The sequence below is a fragment of the Rhinolophus ferrumequinum genome, chromosome 16 (assembly GCF_004115265.2).
Source record: "Rhinolophus ferrumequinum isolate MPI-CBG mRhiFer1 chromosome 16, mRhiFer1_v1.p, whole genome shotgun sequence".
NCBI classification, from domain to species: Eukaryota; Metazoa; Chordata; class Mammalia; order Chiroptera; family Rhinolophidae; genus Rhinolophus; species Rhinolophus ferrumequinum.
The window spans coordinates 1,973,194-1,991,261 of record NC_046299.1 but is presented as its reverse complement, the minus strand read 5'-3'; the positions used below and the strand labels follow the sequence as shown (position 1 = coordinate 1,991,261).

The 18,068-nt window shown below is 50.7% G+C and overlaps 1 protein-coding gene across 1 annotated transcript in view; it reads left to right on the top strand.

Annotated features, from left to right (window-relative positions):
• GLRX3 (glutaredoxin 3) overlaps positions 1–9,798 on the top strand; it is a 28,949-nt gene extending 19,151 nt beyond the window's left edge. The window contains exons 6-11 of the mRNA XM_033130940.1: positions 117–178; positions 2,283–2,340; positions 3,753–3,805; positions 6,171–6,210; positions 6,296–6,388; positions 9,532–9,798. Coding sequence (XP_032986831.1) covers positions 117–178; positions 2,283–2,340; positions 3,753–3,805; positions 6,171–6,210; positions 6,296–6,388; positions 9,532–9,582 — 357 coding nt within the window. The 3' untranslated portion in view covers positions 9,583–9,798. The remainder of the gene's footprint in view (positions 1–116; positions 179–2,282; positions 2,341–3,752; positions 3,806–6,170; positions 6,211–6,295; positions 6,389–9,531) is intronic.
• Positions 9,799–18,068: the final 8,270 nt, after the last annotated feature.

The window sequence follows — 18,068 nt, the reverse complement described above, 5'->3', positions numbered from 1 at the left end:
TGGGACATATGCAAAGTATTTTTGATGAGAGGATTGACTAATATTCTATTACATTATGACCAAGGAGATTTACATTCACAAGTGTTTTCTTAAATTTTCATGTGTATTTATTTCAGGAGCTTGAAGCATCTAAAGAACTAGATACAATTTGCCCCAAAGCTCCCAAGTTAGAGGAAAGGTAAGTGTTTTAAAAGTTTCCAATAGTCTATCATTTATTATGTAAAAAAAATTTTTAATTCTCAGTTTTCACATTGCCTTTCTATATAGAAGTCAGAGATTTGTTTTTCTCTGCTAAGGTCATAATTGTTATTTATAGTCAAGCTAGTCATGCAAATTTGGGAAGGTCTAATTTGGACTGGGGAGAGGTTTGCGTCAATTTAATGATGAAGTGAAGAATGGTGTTTGTTTTTATAGAAGTGTCATTGTCACAGGGGGCTGACCAAATTTTAGTTCTCTATATTTTGGAGCCAGGATCCAGCTGTCTTGGTGTTCAGGTGGTAGTAACAGTTCCTGCTCACGGCATAGACCTGGACTACTTGTGTTTTCTTATGCGGAGCCGCCATGCCTGCTGCTGTCATTGTCCCATTGGGACACCGTGCAAGTGTCGAGTGTGAAAAGCAGATGCTGTCTGTGGTTCACGTGTGCACACTGCCTCTCTAAACCACGCTAACTTAAAGTTCAAGAAGGTTTTGAAGCTGTGAAACCTGTCTTACTTGTTTTATGACGGTTCTCAATCAGCTTGTAGAGATTGTATCTCATAGAAAGTTGGGACTTTGGCCCGTAGGGAGACCTGCAGGGATTTTTATTGTAATAAATGGGAGTTAACGCAGAGGTTTAAAAGGAATTTATTTTGAAGTGCGGCAGTGTGTCAGCCATTCATTGTTGGGGCTCGAGTGTGTCAAGTAAAACTCCTCGGTGATTGTCTTGCCCCATACCATTTGGAGAATTTCTCCAAGTGTTTAACAATAAACACCTGATTTACCTGCCCTTGGTTACGGAAGTGGTCCTCAGCAATGGTATTTCGTGTATGTCAAGAGGACCTGTAAGCGTCACATTTCAAGTGATCCCCAGCCTTCCCAGCCTGTCTGACAGGGATGTGATGCTGCTGTCCCTTTGTGACTTGGGTCCTCTGTTGTGTCCCATCCCCGGGAGCCCACGCGGGGAGGCGGGCCTGCCGTGCCCTTGTCTGTGCACATGCTTCCCTTTTATTTCACTCTCTGTTGACTGCGCTGCTCTTGTGTGTGTCCCTGTGTCTGGTTCCTCGTGTGCTGCCTCTGTATGTCCTGTGGCTTCAGACACCAAAGGATGACTGGCTAGAAATATGTAGAAAGTAAACCGCAGTGTATTTTGAGCGGTAATTTCAAGGGCTCCTGGTAAGCAGTGCCGAGACTTGGCAGCATCTGGGGGTGGGACGAGGGGCCTGTCCTGGTCCCCTGGGTCCGGTAGGCGGGGTAGTAGGTGAGCAATTGGGCCCAGCATCGTGTTCTTTATTTCTTAGTGGTTTTCTGAGGCTCAGCTAATCGTACTGGATTCAGTGTGTGCATGAGCTACCTCTGCGTGGGTTGCGGTTTCACTTGTGAGGACTTTATTCTGTGAGCAGATTTTGAGCCACGAATGATCTAGAGCACCGGGGAAGCAGGAGAACATGGTGACGAGACCACCAGGGGCTGAGCAGTTCTTGGGCGCCCCTTGTCCCCACGCAGACTGTTCTTGAGTTCTGTTACAGACTCGGCATTATAGCAGAAGGATGAAAAATCCCCGACAGCAAGTCAGGTCCTGGGGTTTGGGAGACTGTAAAATAGTGAACCTGAAGTCCAGATGAGAGCATTACGTCCCCCCCGCGCCCCGAGCTGCTGCCAGTCAGTCTCAGGGGTAGCCCCCCCCTCCAGGTGTGACCTTGGGGAGCCAGCACAGCCTCCTGAGGAAAAGGGAACACACGGGCTGCAGTTCTGGAAGTTCCGGATGGGCTCCATGGACAGGCCCCTGACTGCACAATTCCTTACTGAGTTGGTTATTATTATCTTTTTAGTACTATGAGTTGATGGGCTTGAATTGCAGCTTGAAGGAACATTCGTTGCCTTAAAAGGCCATTTTGTGTTTTACAGTGGCTCAGGGAGGGAGTGAGATAAAGGAAAGTGTCAGTGCCTTTGCTTGTTCAGTGCCACTCAGAGCTGTGAACTGTCATCCTGCTGTCCCTGAAACACGCGTGGGGCTCCTGAAGCGGACCTAAGTGGTGTTTAATAATTGCGCTGAGCCGTTTTATGTCACTTCTCTCTCCTTAGGCTCAAAGTACTGACAAATAAAGCCTCTGTGATGCTCTTTATGAAAGGAAACAAACAGGTAAAGAACTCAAAAATGGTTTTATTTGTAATTTCTTTCGATGTTAACATGTGCACCGAGGGGCCACTTCGGCCTTTTTTCCAGCGTAGCTAATGAAGCCGCGCGTTTCAGGAAGTTCTCCAGGCCTGAACTGGGCTCATGGAGATCAAACAGGAATCTCCATGGTGCCTTTCTTTCTGCTGCCAGCGTGGTCAGCACTGTGACCAGCGTCCTGTTCTGTGAGCTGTGTCACCGTTTGAGTCTGTCCACTGACTTGCAGCGTGCAGTTCGGCCACTGTACTTCTGGATACAGGGAAGCTCCAAGCTCTTGTCCGAAGTGTCCATAGTGGAGAAATGAACCCTGGCTGCCTTGTGTGTGCTCAATACTTGTTTGAGTGAAACAGTTGGGCATTTTTTTTTCTTGTATGTGACTGTGTATTCCTACTTTTCTAAAAAGAGAGTTCTTAGTGTTCATCCAATTCTCATAGGGTCTGCCCCTAACTGGTTTATGAACCACTGATATATCTGACTTCCCTCTAAATCCTGTTTTGTCTGGGTCCTTCCCTGACATCAAGGCAACTAATTCTTTTTTGTATTGAATGGTTCTTGTAGCTTTTTGACTTAACTTCGCAGAGCCCCACTTTCCCCTTTTGTGAACAGACTGCATGGTACTGAGGACGAGGCTGCGATAACTCGTGGGAAAGTTAATATAACTAATGTAATGAAACCAATTAGTTTCCATAACGAATTAGTTAATAAACTGTTATAATGAAAGCAATATAACCAGGAAAATGGTAACATAAATTTCAACGTGTGCTCACTGGATGAGGACCTAGATTCTTTGAGTGGTTCACTGTATTTATTAAAACAAAATGGAGGATGTTAATAATTCCCACTAGTGGAAAAGTCATCTTTCTTTTTTCTTCTTGGTGATTATTTTTATTCTCGAAACATTTTTTTCTGGAAGCCCAGAAAGTATTTGTGCATCTTGGGAATATAATTATTAGCACTGTTAAGATGCTTATGTGGTGCCAAATCTTTTCTTCAGGATTGATGGGATTTGGGATCCTGTGGCATGAAAAAAAGTGTAAGATTTCCAGAACCTCAAAAAAGTTTGATGCTTTGTAAAATAAGATCAAGTTACATTTATCTTTAATGTAATGGACCAGGGAAGCCATGATGAAAATCGCCGCCAAAAGGCTGAGCTGGTTGAGATCTCCGTGTGAGTGAAATAGAGCAGTAGATTGTCCAGCTTGGACTCAGAAGTACCTTAATCGCAAAGGTCAGGGGCTCCGGTGGCCTCCTGAAACCTTGTCATCGTGGTGGCGTGTCACTGTCAGCTGCTGTCCGCTTGGCAAAGCGTTAGGTACAGCCATGCCAGTGGGCCGTGTGGAAAATGCAACCCACCTTAAAATTTGTTTTTCTAAATTTAGGAAGCTAAGTGTGGATTCAGCAAACAAATTTTGGAAATACTGAATAGTACTGGGTGAGTAAACCTTATTTTCAAATGGTGTATTTAAGAAATTCCAACTTTTCGGTTCTGCCACTGATGGTTTTCAGTTCTGATGTCTGTGTCCATTCATGTGTTTTTATCTACGTATTAATTTTGCTGTAATGTTTTGTGAATGCTTTAACTTAGAGTACAGTAGAATTTTCTGGCCAGCGTCAGCCTGTTGGTAACAAAGGAGGTTCTTAGACAACAGTGACATAACTATTTGTCTGCGTTCCCAGAGGAAAGTTAATAACTGAGGTCTTACCAGGCATAAGACATTTTAGGGAAAGTGTATTGTGGGTTTTTAATTTTCTTCAAACACAATTCTAGTTTCTAAACAGTTCACAGAACTGATAGGCACACATTAAAGTCCCTTATCTGGATCTGAGATGTAGGGTAGGTGAAATTGCAGTGTCCATGCTTTTGTTCTGCTCAGTGATGAAGCTGCCAGGTAAGAAAATTGTGACTAAAAACAAAACCATTTTATATGTCAATTATACCTCAATTAAAAAAAGTAAAAACAGAACCACTTATTTGGTGGTAATTTATTTAACACGTTCTTAAGGTTTGTCACATGTTTTTGCTTATTTCTCACTTCATGATTGCTCTTTAATATTATAAGTATTCTAACCATAGCTGTAAATAGAGCAGGCAACCCTATGAAATTATAGGGAAAGTAATCTTCGCAATATTTAGACATTGTTAGGCAGAGCAGAAAGTATCAGTTGAGCAGCATGGCTTGAAATACTGCCTTAGGTATATAAAGAGAAAAACGATTGATTTCCTCAAATGCTTGTGACATTTTACAGAGGAGAGTCTAGTCAGCCTGTTGTCCTATGGCGTCCAGCCTGCCCCTTCTTCACCCCACCCGCGGAGGGGAGGCTGGCTTGGTTTTGGTTATCATCTTTACGGCCCCCTTCCTCTGTCTTCCGTCGGCCACAGCTCCACGGTGAGACACTCCGTTCACCTCTCCCTGGCCTCAGTGTGTCCCCTCGGGGCACAGGCCAGGACAACACTGGGCCTGTCTCAGCTCGTGTACGGGGAAGTCTCCCTGTCTTTGCTTTCTGTCCCATCTCTGTCTAAACCACATTGATTGAAGTACCGGTTTTCCCAGAGCAGGGGCCGCCTTTGGGAGAGAATACCCGCCCAGCGCTAGACTCGGTAAACACGATCGATCGCTCTGCGAGCAGCGAGGCCGTGGGGCCCTCTGTGGCTCCTTTCACAGGCCGTGCTCTTGCTGGGTCGTGGCACGTGGAGAAAGCTCCTGGCTTTTTATCCCTTCTCTTCCACTCTTGCACTTACCTTTTTCTTGCTAGCCCAGATTCACATGCTGTGCGGGGCTGAGTCCCCGGTGTGTATCGAGGTGTGAAAGGTACCCTTACAAAGGACTTCCAGGAGGTGTACTGGCTATTAGGATGCCGTGCAGCTGCATACACTGGGGCCCGGTACTTCTGGATCCCTTACAGCTAGTCCCGTGGCTCATTATTTTTATCATACTGTTTCGGTTCAGAGATCTGCGTCCTATAGTTGAACTTGAGGGTAGACTTACGTTGTGTGGGTCCTTTATGCAAATCCTTTTTTGTTCTTTCAGACATGCCCTTTTTTGGTACTGCTGCTGATTTATCCTGTCTTATTTTTTTTTCACTGTTTCTGCATGTGGACAGTTTTCTTGGGAACTTGTTTACTAAGTAAACAAGGTTTCCCTCTGCAGGTGGTTTCGGTTTTTGTGTGAGGCATTTCCTTTGGGCAGCTTTGGAAGTGCACACATGGCCTCGTCCACTGCAGGGGCTCGGCCTACGTTCCTGCTGAGTTCCTGACCACCTTAGAGTGAAATCCTTCCGGGTAGATGTATGTGGTTGGAGGTCCGTGCAACCACGGATCTTTCATGCATTCATACAAGTAGAGTTCATGATACAGCGTAAAGCAAGCTCTGTGTCTGGCTTTCTGCATACTGAAAGCGGCATGAGTGTTCTGGAATAGGCAGACCCTTGCAGGGCGGGCGGCGTTGGCAGTTTCTCCCGGCTGGTGAGCCCCGCTCAGCCCGTGCTCCAGCCTCCAGCCGTGGCTGCGGAGCCTCAGTGTCATCTCCCCTTAAGAAAAAGGACGCTGACCCTTGTCTAACCTAATGGTGCCTAGAGGAAAATTCACAGACATTTGTATCTTGGGATGACTTATTCTGTGTAGTTCTTGACAGATTAAGAAGTAAAATGGTTTCCATTTTTCCACAGTAAATTTTGTTAGCAACAAATGTTTTATTTACTTTTCTTGACTTTTTAAAACACAAAAATAGGTTTTACAATTTTTGTTGAAAACAGAAATTTGCTGTATTTCCTGTTACAATGTTTTCTCTTTTTTGTAGTGTTGAATATGAGACATTTGATATCTTGGAGGATGAAGAAGTGAGTTCTGTGTTTTCTGTCATTTGTCTTACTTTTAATCACTGCAGTGTGTTGGAAGGTTTCAGGGTCCCTTCTGTTTCCGTAGGTTCGGCAAGGATTAAAAACGTTCTCCAACTGGCCAACGTACCCCCAGCTGTATGTGAAAGGGGAGCTTGTCGGAGGATTGGACATCGTTAAGGTAAGGTCGGGCGGAACTCATTGGCCTCCTGCACAACTGGGAGCTTGACGTATGCGAAAATGATCATTTCATTTTGAACAGCAACTCGGGGGTTATCCTGGACGCCTTTCCTTTCTGGCCTCATCCCATCATTTCTAACCAGTATTACCGTTTCTACGACCATCCTGGCTTGTCCTTCTCACTGTCACTGTTCTTGCGTCTCACCCGAGCTCGTCGGTCATGTCCCCCAGTGTGGGGCCTCTCCCGACGTGCTGAGTCCCTTCCAAGCCTCCTTCCGCTCCCGAGGGACTGCCGGCTCAATCCCAGCTCTGGAACGTGGTGTCAGAGAGGCCGAGTTATTTCCAGCTCCCAATTTGATTTTACTCCCACTGTATTAACAGCAGTAGGACTTTTCCACATGTTTTCAGCTTTTCTTCACCCTGGCTCCTGCTGCGGACGGCCTTGCGTCTTCCACCCTTGCGTCTTCCACAGCTAATCTGTTTCTGTGTCCTTCAAGGCGTCTTGTCTGTGAAGCATGTACAGATTCTTCCAGTCAGAAACACCTGTTTAGCTCCTGCTTCTGAAGTTCTCCTTTCCTTCCCTCTTGTGTCGTTATGATTACTATCTTCTCGTGTCACTCATTTGGCCTCACTCACATGCTCTCGGGTGACGGAGTGAAGGGTGCTAGGCCCTGGGCAGGAGGTCTGAGTCCCAGTGCTGGCCCGGCACTGCCGGCTGTGCCACAGAGGCCCGAGGTCACCTACTGACTATAGTTTCCTAAAAGGAAAATGCAGGATTGCGTTGGGTGCCATCCAAGTCCCCGTTTGGTTCTCAGATGTTAGCAAATCGGTCAGCTGTCAGGTTGTAACATGCTTCGAGAGAACACCGTTTCTTACGCGTCTTTGATGATTAATTTCCTTCCTTGGTTTGCTTTGAGTCAACGCTCTTTGAATTTTAAATGGGCATGACTTTTCTTCCCAGATTGAAAGTCTAGAATTGAGGGCACCCCCGTGTGATCGCACCAGAGCTGTCTGTTAGCCGACCCCCGAGGGAAGCTGGCTTTCCTGTCCTCACAGCCTCCCTCACCCCACCGCACCTAGGGCTGTGTCACGGTGTTGGAGGAGCGTGGCAGTGGATGGGTGTGGGAGGGCCTGAGCGGGAGTGGGGTATGCTGGAGAAGCACAGGCCCCCCCGGGCCGGGCTCTGTGCACGGCCAGGAGGCCTTTCCTGCAGTCACATCCCTGCCTTGGTAAGCGGGCAGCAAGTGTGAGCAGCCGTGGTTCCAGCTATGTCATAGGACAGGAGGCTTGCGCTGGCACTTGGGGACGTGAAGGCACTCGGGTCTACCTGAGGACAACAGCACGGGTGTCGGGCCGGGTTTGTAGACACAGGCCTTCGGATGCAGAGGCTGCTGGCCCCACGTTGTCTCCGTGCAGGTGTGTCCTGCTGGCCTGCCGTGTGCGGTCCCACTTCGTAAGCAAGCCAGTGAGGTGTCTTCCTGGTAAATAAACGGTCTCGTTCCTAGGGGGAAAAAAGGCCTCACTTAGCAGCTTTTGAATAGTCCTGAAGCACAAAAGTCGGCCTGCGTTTGTTTATATATGTACGTGCACACACACGTGTGCATATTAACTTCTGTAAGGCGCAAACCAACAGTCTTCAAACCCCAATTATTCTTGAGCCTGTTCTGGTCTGAGTGTTTGGTAGCCTGTACCGTAGCCATTGGTAACTCTTGGGAAGATACAGTCGATAAGTCTCATTGTGCAGCTGAACTGTGGGCAGCTTCTTTGTAGGTGTGTAACAGGGTGTTGTGTGATTGTCATGTGCCTCGGCTGAGAACAGACACGTTTGGAAATGGGCGCTGTTGGCAACATTTCTCCTGGAGGAGGCGCCCGGGCCTAGCTCCAGACTGCCGTTTCGCTCTGTTTCTGGCAGAGCGCAGTGGTTCATCTTTAGTTCAGTGGAAACATCAGTTGGTTCCGGACGAGTCTGTCCTGTCCGGTTGGCCTCTGCCGGAGCTCTGAGGGCCTGTGGCGTGGAATGGCGGCTGCGTAAGTGGGTGACTCATAGCTCAACGGTGAATCCATCTCCATGTCCTGAGAAGAACCACTGCTAATTGATGTGAACTCAGTGAGTTCATCTCCCCTCTAGCGAGTGGACAGTTCACTGCTGCTGACTGCTTGGCCTCCAGATATTCTGGAGCCGACCATGGCCCTCTAGGCTGCTGGTGGCCATCGACGGCAGTGACGATGACAAACGCCCTGTGCCACGCACACTGCAGGGTCCTCCAGCAGCCCTGTTCTCAGCGGAGGAGACAGATGTAGAGAAGGGGGTGACTGTCACTGTGTCACAGCCAGTCTGCCCGTGAGGCCGCGTCCTCCCGGAGGGCCTTCGGGGCAGCGGGATCTCTGTTTGGCAAGGGGTGGGCGAGCCCCAGACACCACGGGGCCTGCCTGAGTGTGTGTGGCAGGATCGCGCCCGGTTGGGTTTAACCCAGAGAGGAGCTCGCCTGGGTTTGAGTGGTTTTACTGATTGCTGTGCATGCTGCTCATAATGATCTGACGTGTTACATCCGGTTGAATGTTCATGTTAAACTAGAAAATCTTCTCTGCCTTTTTGTCTTAAACTCGATGCGGTATTTCAAATTTTAATTCTCAGAGATAGGCACAAAAGTTTCTGGATTATCACGTCTTTTTAATGGTTTCTGGCCTTCACTTTTGTATTTACGTGGTAGGTAGTTCTGTTGCTTTTCCAGTGGGGTTGAAATAGTGAAGTGTGTTACTACTTGTGGGGCAGCAGGTGTCATGCGCTCTGGGGGTGAGTGGCCGTTAACATCACATCCCTGTTGTCTGCATTCAAACGTTCTTTCCCTCTTCATAATTTGTTTTAATAGTAGGCTTCATTGTTTTGCTTCAATTCCTGTATTCGCTAATGCTAAACAATCTGTTGTTGGTTTTAGAATACCTTTTCACTTTAATTTTGTGATCTTATCGTTTTTATGACATAATATTTAGTTTGAGTGTGTTGGTAGACTGGACTTTTAATCCAATAAGGTGTTTCTTTTGCTTCTCTGATACAGATGCAATCTGTACTTGTTTAGATATTTTCATTTTTATATATACGTGTTGTTACTGTTTTCTTTCTTTTTCTTTTTTCTTTTTTTTTAGGAACTAAAAGAAAATGGTGAATTGCTGCCTATACTGAAAGGAGAAAATTAATAAATGTTAACCTTGGTGCCCAACTATTGCAAGAAATCTTTCATTACAGTGGAGCAGTTCATGAGTTAGTCGTCAGAAATGGACTAGGAGAAGAAAACTGCGTCTTCCCCGTTTTCGCTTTGTGTATTCCACAAGTTTGTGCTAAATAAATATATGTTACATTTTTTCCCACCAAAAATAGAATACAATAAACATGTTCAAATTAATTAAAAATAATTGTGTAATAAACGTGCATCTTTACAGTGATGTTAAACATATAGTTACCACTTTAAGTTTCCTTTTCTTAAGATGTGGGTTTCTTGTAGCGGTTGAGGAAATAGCCTTCAAAAAACAGAGAACCGGAGTGATGGCGTCTGTAATCCACACTATTTAGAACAACTCACAGACCAAACCAATGGCTCCCCTCACTGGCCAGACACCTCTTTACAGCTTGGGAAAATTCGACTTTACGTCTTTTTTTTTCTGATGGCATTTCTGAGCTTGGCCCTGGTGAGAGCACAGAGGTGACGCCGGCCTACTCGGGCTCGCTGCTCGCTGCCGAAAGCACCAGCCATGTGTCACCCGGAAACCGGAGGGAGTGACTTCTCACTGAGTATGTCATAGCAGGTGCTTTCTTCATAACGGAGAAGAATGTGGCGTCAGCTGGTTTGAAGCATCACAGCTCATTTCAGTCGCTGTATGGACAGTATTGATTTCACTCTTAAGTAAGTTCATAACATCCTGAGGTCTGTGAAAATTTCAGCGGCATTTTTGACCCTGAGTCTAGCATATTAAAAAAATGGGTGCTACATCCGGCCTCAGTCACGCATGCCATTAACAGGTGACCGGATTCACTTCCATGATTCTTAGATTTTTAGAGTACCTGTGGCCTGTGTTATGGCCATTCACCTTTCCCACCTATTGATTGGGCCGTTAGGGCTCCACAAAACCTGGTGGCAGTAAGGAAAGGGGCGCGAGAGCCAGCGTTTAGAAAGGAGACGGGGCATGCATGCAGTGCCAGTGAAGGGTAGCTCTTCATCGGACGCTCGTGTCCTGTGTCCTGAGTGTCAGGCTGGTTCCCTCTGTGTGTGGTGGTGTAAGCAGGAGACAGCTAAGAGTGGGCGTTCACAGAGGGCAGTCTGTCTGCACAAGGTCCAGAAAGTGACTGTTAAAGGGACCAGAAAGGCCTCACAGAGAAGGGGCAGTGTTTCCTCTTGATGTGTGGAGCGTGGAGGTGACTTCCTTACGAGGGAAGAATCCTAGGGAATTGCTGCCTATTTGCTGTCCACTTGGGGAAATGGCCTGCAGGAATGGATAGTATCTAACCTGATTTTGCTTGGTAACCAAGGATGGAAAGAATAAAAGCAGTGAAAGGAGTTGGGGACTGTGTGCGCGTGAGGAACTCGGGACATTAAGACTTTGTTCCGGGGGTTGGGGTTTCCGTCCAGGATTCTTGCTCCCCAAACCCAAGGCTGGGTCCTCGTGCGACGCGGCCCATCTGGGTGTGTGGTCTCTGCTTTTACACCTGTAGCGAGAAGTGCCGGGAGTCTGCCGGCGCCCGGGAGGGCAGGCAGTCTTCCTCGTCACCTGTTCACTTTGTCAAGTCGCAGGATTGGTAGGAAGAAGGCCTTGTGGGTAGGGGTGTTGAAACTTGCTATAGGAATGGAAATGGCCCTGGTGAGGATCAGAGGACGCGGTGGGGGGGGGGGGGGGCTTGCCCCACCTGCATGGGGACCTTCTGGGTCGTTCTGTGGACAGCTGAGCCTTGCGGGGCCCCTCTGTCCTTGGCCTTTCAGGGACCCCAGGCCTTGTCCATCTTGACTGACCACTAACTTGCTCGAAAAGGAAGAGGAACATTATTTTCAATCTTGACAAAAATGTGTGTTCAATCCTACTGAGGAGTTTAGGTGAGACTAATTTTTTAAAATACTAAGCACAGTTTTATAATTAGAGAACCTCATTTTAATAACTTCTTTTAGAGAAAGCTTCTAGTGGAGCACAGAAGCTGAGTCGATCTCTGGTGACACGTCCGAAGCCCTTGGCTAGGTAATCAGTACCCGCCTCACGGAGAGAGCCATACCCTTAGGCCCTGCCTGTGGTCACGTCAGACGTTCAGAGCTTATGGCTGAAATGAAACTTGGTTTCTGATTGAATTTTTAAATTAAAATCAGTTTTCTTAAATTTGACAGTTGGTACTTGTTACTAAAATCAAACCCCTTTTTTTGTAAATACAAGTAATTTGGTTCTTTGCAGATAAGTTCATTTTTTAATACGTATTTCAGATGCTGAGTTCTGGGAATGGATAGAAGTTAATGTAACTTACTGCTGCGTCATTCACCAAAATGGGGAATTACAAAGACAAGTTTGTTTAATTGATACCCCCTCTCTGGTGTTGGAATTGGGTTTTGTTTTTTTTCACGTAGCTTTGTCTGATGTTTCCTGATGTCCAGAAGGAGACAGTTCAGTGGGCTTCAGGGACAGTCGGGCTCGTAAGAGGGTGACAGGGTCGCCTGTGGCTGGTGTGTGCCCAGCTTGCCGTGCAGTCTCAGGCCGCAGCGTCCTTTGTGAAAGGACTCACGGTGCATTTCAGTCACCACCAGTTCAGGCCCACGAGCTGGGATTTGAACTCCGGCCCCTACTCGGTGCTCTGAGCACCCCCTCCCTGGCTGCCGGGCAGTACCCACAGGAGGCTCTGTCAGCCGGGCCCCTTGCAGAAGCCTCGATTTCTACATCTGTGTTAGGGGTATTGTGGCTTTTAAAAATGAAGTGCCTGGACGCAGAAAATGGACTGGAAATTGTAAAAGGCCTCTGCTGGGCCCGCACCTTCACCTAAATGGCTGTCATTTGTAGATAGTGAATTTTAATCTTAAAACATCACAGAAGCTACAAGCTTCCCCTATGAACCCAGACACGGAGAGCCTGCCCTTTTTCGTAGTTGCTTGGGGTGTACCTGCCTGGTGGCCCAGTAAGGGTTTCTGTCCCCCTCAGGTACAGCCTGGCCTTGGGACCAGCACGTTGAAGCTGGACTTAGAAGTCTACTCAGGAAGAAGGGAAGCTTGATATTTTCATAGCAGTTGAAATAGTTTTCTATGCTGTTACCCTGTGTCTTGTGTTTTAATAAAGGACTATGATATAATGAAAAATTAGGAGGTTGAATGCCCTCAGAGAGCCACTCCCCCTGTTCAGGTCTAGAGGAAGGTTCCAGGGGTTTGGCCTTGGTGGATGTCAGCAGGGAGGGCCAGCAGCGGAGACCTCACCTCTTGGGGTATGGAGCAGTCCAGGGCACTTGTCCTTTCTGTATCCTGGGTCTCACGAGCTCCTGCGGGGTGGGGTATGCCCCATCCTGCTCCATACCTTCTGGCTGGTGGATTCACCGAGGGAAACGGAGAACTGCGTTTTGGTGGTGGCTGGTGGGCACAGCGCTGAGGTTTCCAGGTCCAGTGTCCTGACGTTTGTCTTCTGACTGCGTGTGCTTCATTACATTTTATAGACCAGGGGTGTCCAAACTTCTTCAACGGTTTTCACCAAGGGCCGTATGCGGTAAAATACACACACAGCCGGGCCCCTCACTCGAGGTGAAGTACGTATTGCCTCCCCTGGTTTATTTAAGTAAACTAAATACATTTTTGGAATTTGCTGCGGGGCAATTAACAATGGATTGCGGGCCGCAGTTGGCCCGCGGGCCGCAGTTTGGACACCCCTGTTATGGAGCTTTAAACCTCTGGTTGCTTTGAGTCTCACTGACCTCCCACATGTGGGGGACGCCATGTGTTGGCATCTTTTACTCACAGGGCATTGCCAATGCTGTGTATGAAGGAGGTGGGCAGGAACACAGGTGGACACGTGTATTCCATGTCTGTTCCTGCGTCCCGTTGGACCCAAGTCCAAAGATAAAGTGGTTAATTTCAAGATGACAGCATTACACTAAGTGTGGGCCCTTCTGTCCACCGGGCCCTGGAAGGCCCTGCTTGCTTCAGAGGGTGTGGTCTGAGGCGCAATGGGGTGGGGTGTGGGTGTCAAACCCTGACGCGGGTTCTTCCCTAATAGATTCCCTTAAGGAACCACTTAATTTAACCACTGCCCTGCTGATGAAGCTTCTTTGAACTCGATCAAAACTGTTCACTAGAGAAACGAATAATTACCCTCAACGTGGCCACCTGTCCTGAGTCTGCACTCTGCGTTCCTGTGTGGATGGGACAGCAGCTCACACCTGCTCATTACGCATCAGGTATGATCCCAAGTATTTGACACAGTGAATCGCTACAACCCTATGAGGAGGCGTTACCAGCCCATTTCACAGATGGAGGAATCAAGGTTAAGCAAGCTGCTGCAAGTGGAGCTGGTATATGGCCCTGAGGCACCAGGCTCTGGAGTTCACCCCACCCCCACCCCTATGTGGAGGCTTGGCTCTTTTTCCCTGTGAGTCCGGAGGGAGGCCTGACGACACTGAGCTCAGAGATGGGCCCCAGCTGGTTCTAACGGGGCAGGGGGCTGGTGCAGGAGGTGGGGGCGGGGACCAGCTTCCTCCGCGACCCGCAGGAGAGAAAACTGACCATCCCAGGAGGTGCCCGGTGTTGAAGGCCAGGTGCTGCTGGGGGGCACAGTGCATATTATTTAGAAATGCCAAGGCCGCAGCACAGTGGGTGTCATGGGTGCTCTTTTTGCCGGCAGGGAAAGAGGTTCGGAAATCTGCCAGTCAGCCAGCCAGCTGAGTGGTTGAGCCACGGTGCAAACCAGGCTGGACTCGTGCCCCTCCTGGGCAGCGAGTGGTCATTCTCCTTAGTAGGCCCTGGGGGTCGGGAGACCAGAGCCTCCTTGAGAAGAACCCCCCTCCAGCCTCCGGTGCAGCTCTCTGGGTCCTGGGTGGGTGCTGTTACCTGGAGCCCCAGAGGGGCGACGTCGTGCCCTGGGGCGGCCTGGGGAGCAGGCCAGCACTCAGCGAGCACGCCTCCAATCCTATGTGCTTCTAAGTCAAGCAAACAAAACTTTACGTGTGCTGTCCTCTTATCTTGACAAATACACTACTATGACCTGGAGGACCACGTTTGAATTTAGAATCACCCATCCTCCGAGTGCTGTTCTCGGCCACCATGGCAGAGCGCCATCTCTCCCCCCACCTGTTTTCCTCCCCCTCCTCAAGGCTAGGGGTACGGAGGGTGGACGCCCAGCCCGACGTCGAGCTCTCCCCTCCGCCCGTCCAGCGCGGCACGTCGCTCAGGTGTGCGCTCCGTGGTCAGTGCAGGAGCACTTCGCGGGATCTGCGCAGGCTCCCGGCGCGGCCCTCCTGGAGGGCTCTGTCCAGGCGTACGGACTCTCTGGAGCTGGTGGCCCGGCCCCGGGTCACCGCGGTGCTGGAGCGGTCAGTCCCAGTGCGTCCGCCTTCTGGAGGGGTGGCCCTCGGTGCACCACTCTGTTCTGCAGAGGTTGGCCTCAGTGTGCTCACCTCCTGGAGAGGTAAGTCCTAGAGCACCCCACCTTCTGGATGCTCGGTTCTGGTTCGCCCGGTTCTGGGAGGGTCAGCCTGGGCGGTCCCCTTCCTGGACGGGTTGGTTTCGTGGACCGACACCTTTTGGAAAGTTCCAGTGTACCCCCTTCGACAGAGGTTGGCTCCAGTGTGCCAGTGTGTCCCCCCTTCTGGATGGGTCGGCCCTGGGTGCGAGGCTCCTCCGGCCAGGACGTGGGGCCGGTGCTTCCGGGGGAGGACGTGCAGACACCAGCCTGGAACCAGACGCCAGGCTTAGAGAGGGTCGCAAGCCCTGCCTGGGGTCGCTACACTTGACCCCTGTGTGCCGCGGTCGGGGGGTCTACAGGGGCGCCCCTCTGCCTCCAGCCCTAGTGCCAGGGTCCCGTGTGACGCTGGCAGAGCTTCCCAACCCCACGGTTTAGCACAGGCCCAGCGTGACCTTAAAGGTGCCAGGCCGGGTCGCGAACTGCCTGCCATCTACAGAGAGAGCCCCTCGAGCACCTCTCAGGCCCAGTTCCCTCGAATGCCAAACGGCCCAGGCCGGTGCTCTGGCTCCCAGGCTGTGGGATCCTAGAGGTCAGCGCGCGGTTAGCGCTCGGCGGGCCCCTGAGTCGCCGCCACACTGGCCGCAGACCTTGAGGGCAGCCGGAGACCGCGCGTGTCCACGCGAGGGCGCTGCGCACCGTGCTCGGGCCCGATCCGCGCCGCCTGCAGGGGCGGACGCCGGGCGCCAGAGGGCGCGCGAGGACCGAGGAACGCGCCGGAGCCGGCCTGAGCAGCCCGAGCGCGCGCTGTGCCGTGTGCGCGCCCGTCCTGGCGTGTGCGCGCCCTGGCGTCTGTGCGCGCGCGTGGGGGAGGTAGGTCCCAGCGCCTCTGCGGAACCAGCAGCTTTCCCGAGGCCGCCAGCCTGGGAGGCGTGGCCCGCGCACCTGTGCGGACGTCACCCGCCACTTAGTAGCTGGGCCAGGGCGTTCCCTGCATTACGGTTCGGTCCTCCGCACGACCGCCCAGGGCACAGAGACCGCGGAGCTGGGGCTGGGACCCGAAGGCTCCCCACCCAGCTGCCCCTCTGGCAACCCGGCCCTTGGAAGGGGGCTGCGAGGTGCCTGCACGGGTGGGTTCCCCCCGCGACTCCCAGCGGTCCCGCCACGTGCCTGGGCCCTTGGAGGCCACCGTGGTCCAAACAGCAGGGTCGTGGGGAGCAGGGGACCCCAGCAAGGCGGGTGCTCCGAGACCTCCCCCGGCCTGGTCCTTGATGGGGCCCAGGTGGTGGTGCCGCGCTGTGAGGGGTCCATTGGGCCTTGGGGTTTGCAGTTCTGCAGGTGAGACACCTGTGAGCCCTCCTGGCCCCAGCTGCCAACAGCAGCCAGGACCCTCATCAGGCCTGTGGGCAGCCTATCACAGCCCCCCCCCCCCCCCCCCCCGATTTTATCCTGACAACCCCTGGGGTGGGAGGAGGGGCAACCTGTTCATTCCTGAACACCTCACTCAGCATCCCTAGCGATCTGTGTGAGCACAGAGGCGACAGTGCTTGGTGCCTGGGGACACAAGACAGGGCTGCCCAGGGCGCCTCAGCAGGCCCTGGTCGCTGGCCTCTTTGGGGTCAGCGTCCCCCAGAAAACCATCAGTGTCTCCTCAAAGAGGGGAGCCAAGGGAACTTGGGGGATAGTGGGAACACTTGGGGTTTAGTTTTTTAAATTTAATGTTTATTCTTAGACTAGTTTTAGAATTTCAGAAAAATTGGAGTGTTCCCATATACCCCCCTCCGCCAGTTTTCCCTGTTATGAGCACCTTATGTTAATATGGATCATTTATTATAATTAATGAACCAATTGGTACATTGTTATTATCTAAAGTCCATAGTTTTTCAGAGTTTCTTAGTTTTTACTTAATGTCCCCATGACCCCATCCAGGATCCCACGTAACATTTAGTTGTCATGTCTCCTTCAGCTCCTCTTGGCTGTGACGGTTTATCAGACTTGCCTCGTTTTTGATGACCTTGGCAGTTTGTGGTCAGGTGTTTTGTAAGATGTCTCTGTCGGGATTTGTCTGAGGTTTTTGTAATGATCAGACTGACCGGGACAGTGGTTTTTGGGAAGACCACAGAGTAAAGTGTGGTTCTCGTGTCATAACAAGGGTGATATACATGGCCTTTGTTGTACGGGTCCCTGTTCTTCTGTTTGGAATGTTTCCAGTGAAGTGGAAAAAAATGGGGTTATGGGCAGCATTGAGGGCCTGAGCCAGGCTGGTGGACAATCACTGTGCCATGGCACCCCCGCAGCATGGAGGGCTGGGCCTGGGTGGGCGGCCGCTCGGGCTGTGTGGACCCCTTCTCCCCGCCCCAGCGCCTGTCTGTACTCATGGCTGTGGTTACATCCAGGTCTCCCGGAGCACACGCCCAGCTCTTGCTGGCATCTGAAACCTGCCATATTCAGTGTCTTTGCTCAGCCAGCACAGACAGAGCAAGTCTGGGACCGGCTGGGTACATGCCCACTGCCTTGGCCAGGCCTGCAGTGAAGGAAAACGCAGCTTTGCAGTGCTGAGCTGGGGGACAGCTGTGGGCACACTGTCTCGCAGAGGGATCTTCAGACAGATCAGTGATTTGTGCCCCTAATGGGACTCCTGCCCTGGGTTTCGGCCATGGCCACAGCCCAAGAGCCAGGGGTGTCTGTAGGGGTCAGCCACTCTCCTGAGCTCACCCCACCTGGCTGGACAGCCTCCCGCCTGGGCTAGCGGATGTGGGCTCATTTTCTTGTCTGCCTTAGGGAAGGTATTAGCTTGGCAGTTAATAAAGGATTTTAACTAAAGAGGGAAGAATCATTTTGGCAAACTAGCCTTGGTCCCAAACTCAATAAGCTGTCAAAGTTTTAAGTTTGGTTCATTTCCATATGAGCCACTGCTGTTTGGGGGAATTCAGCCCAGAGTCAGAGCTGGGGTGAGGCTGGGCCCCCCCTGGGGGAGCCGGTTCCCTCTCTTCCCACCTGTGAAAGCCGCAGGGCAGCCTTTCCAGTCCATGCTTCTTCAGCCACCCTTCCTGTCCCCC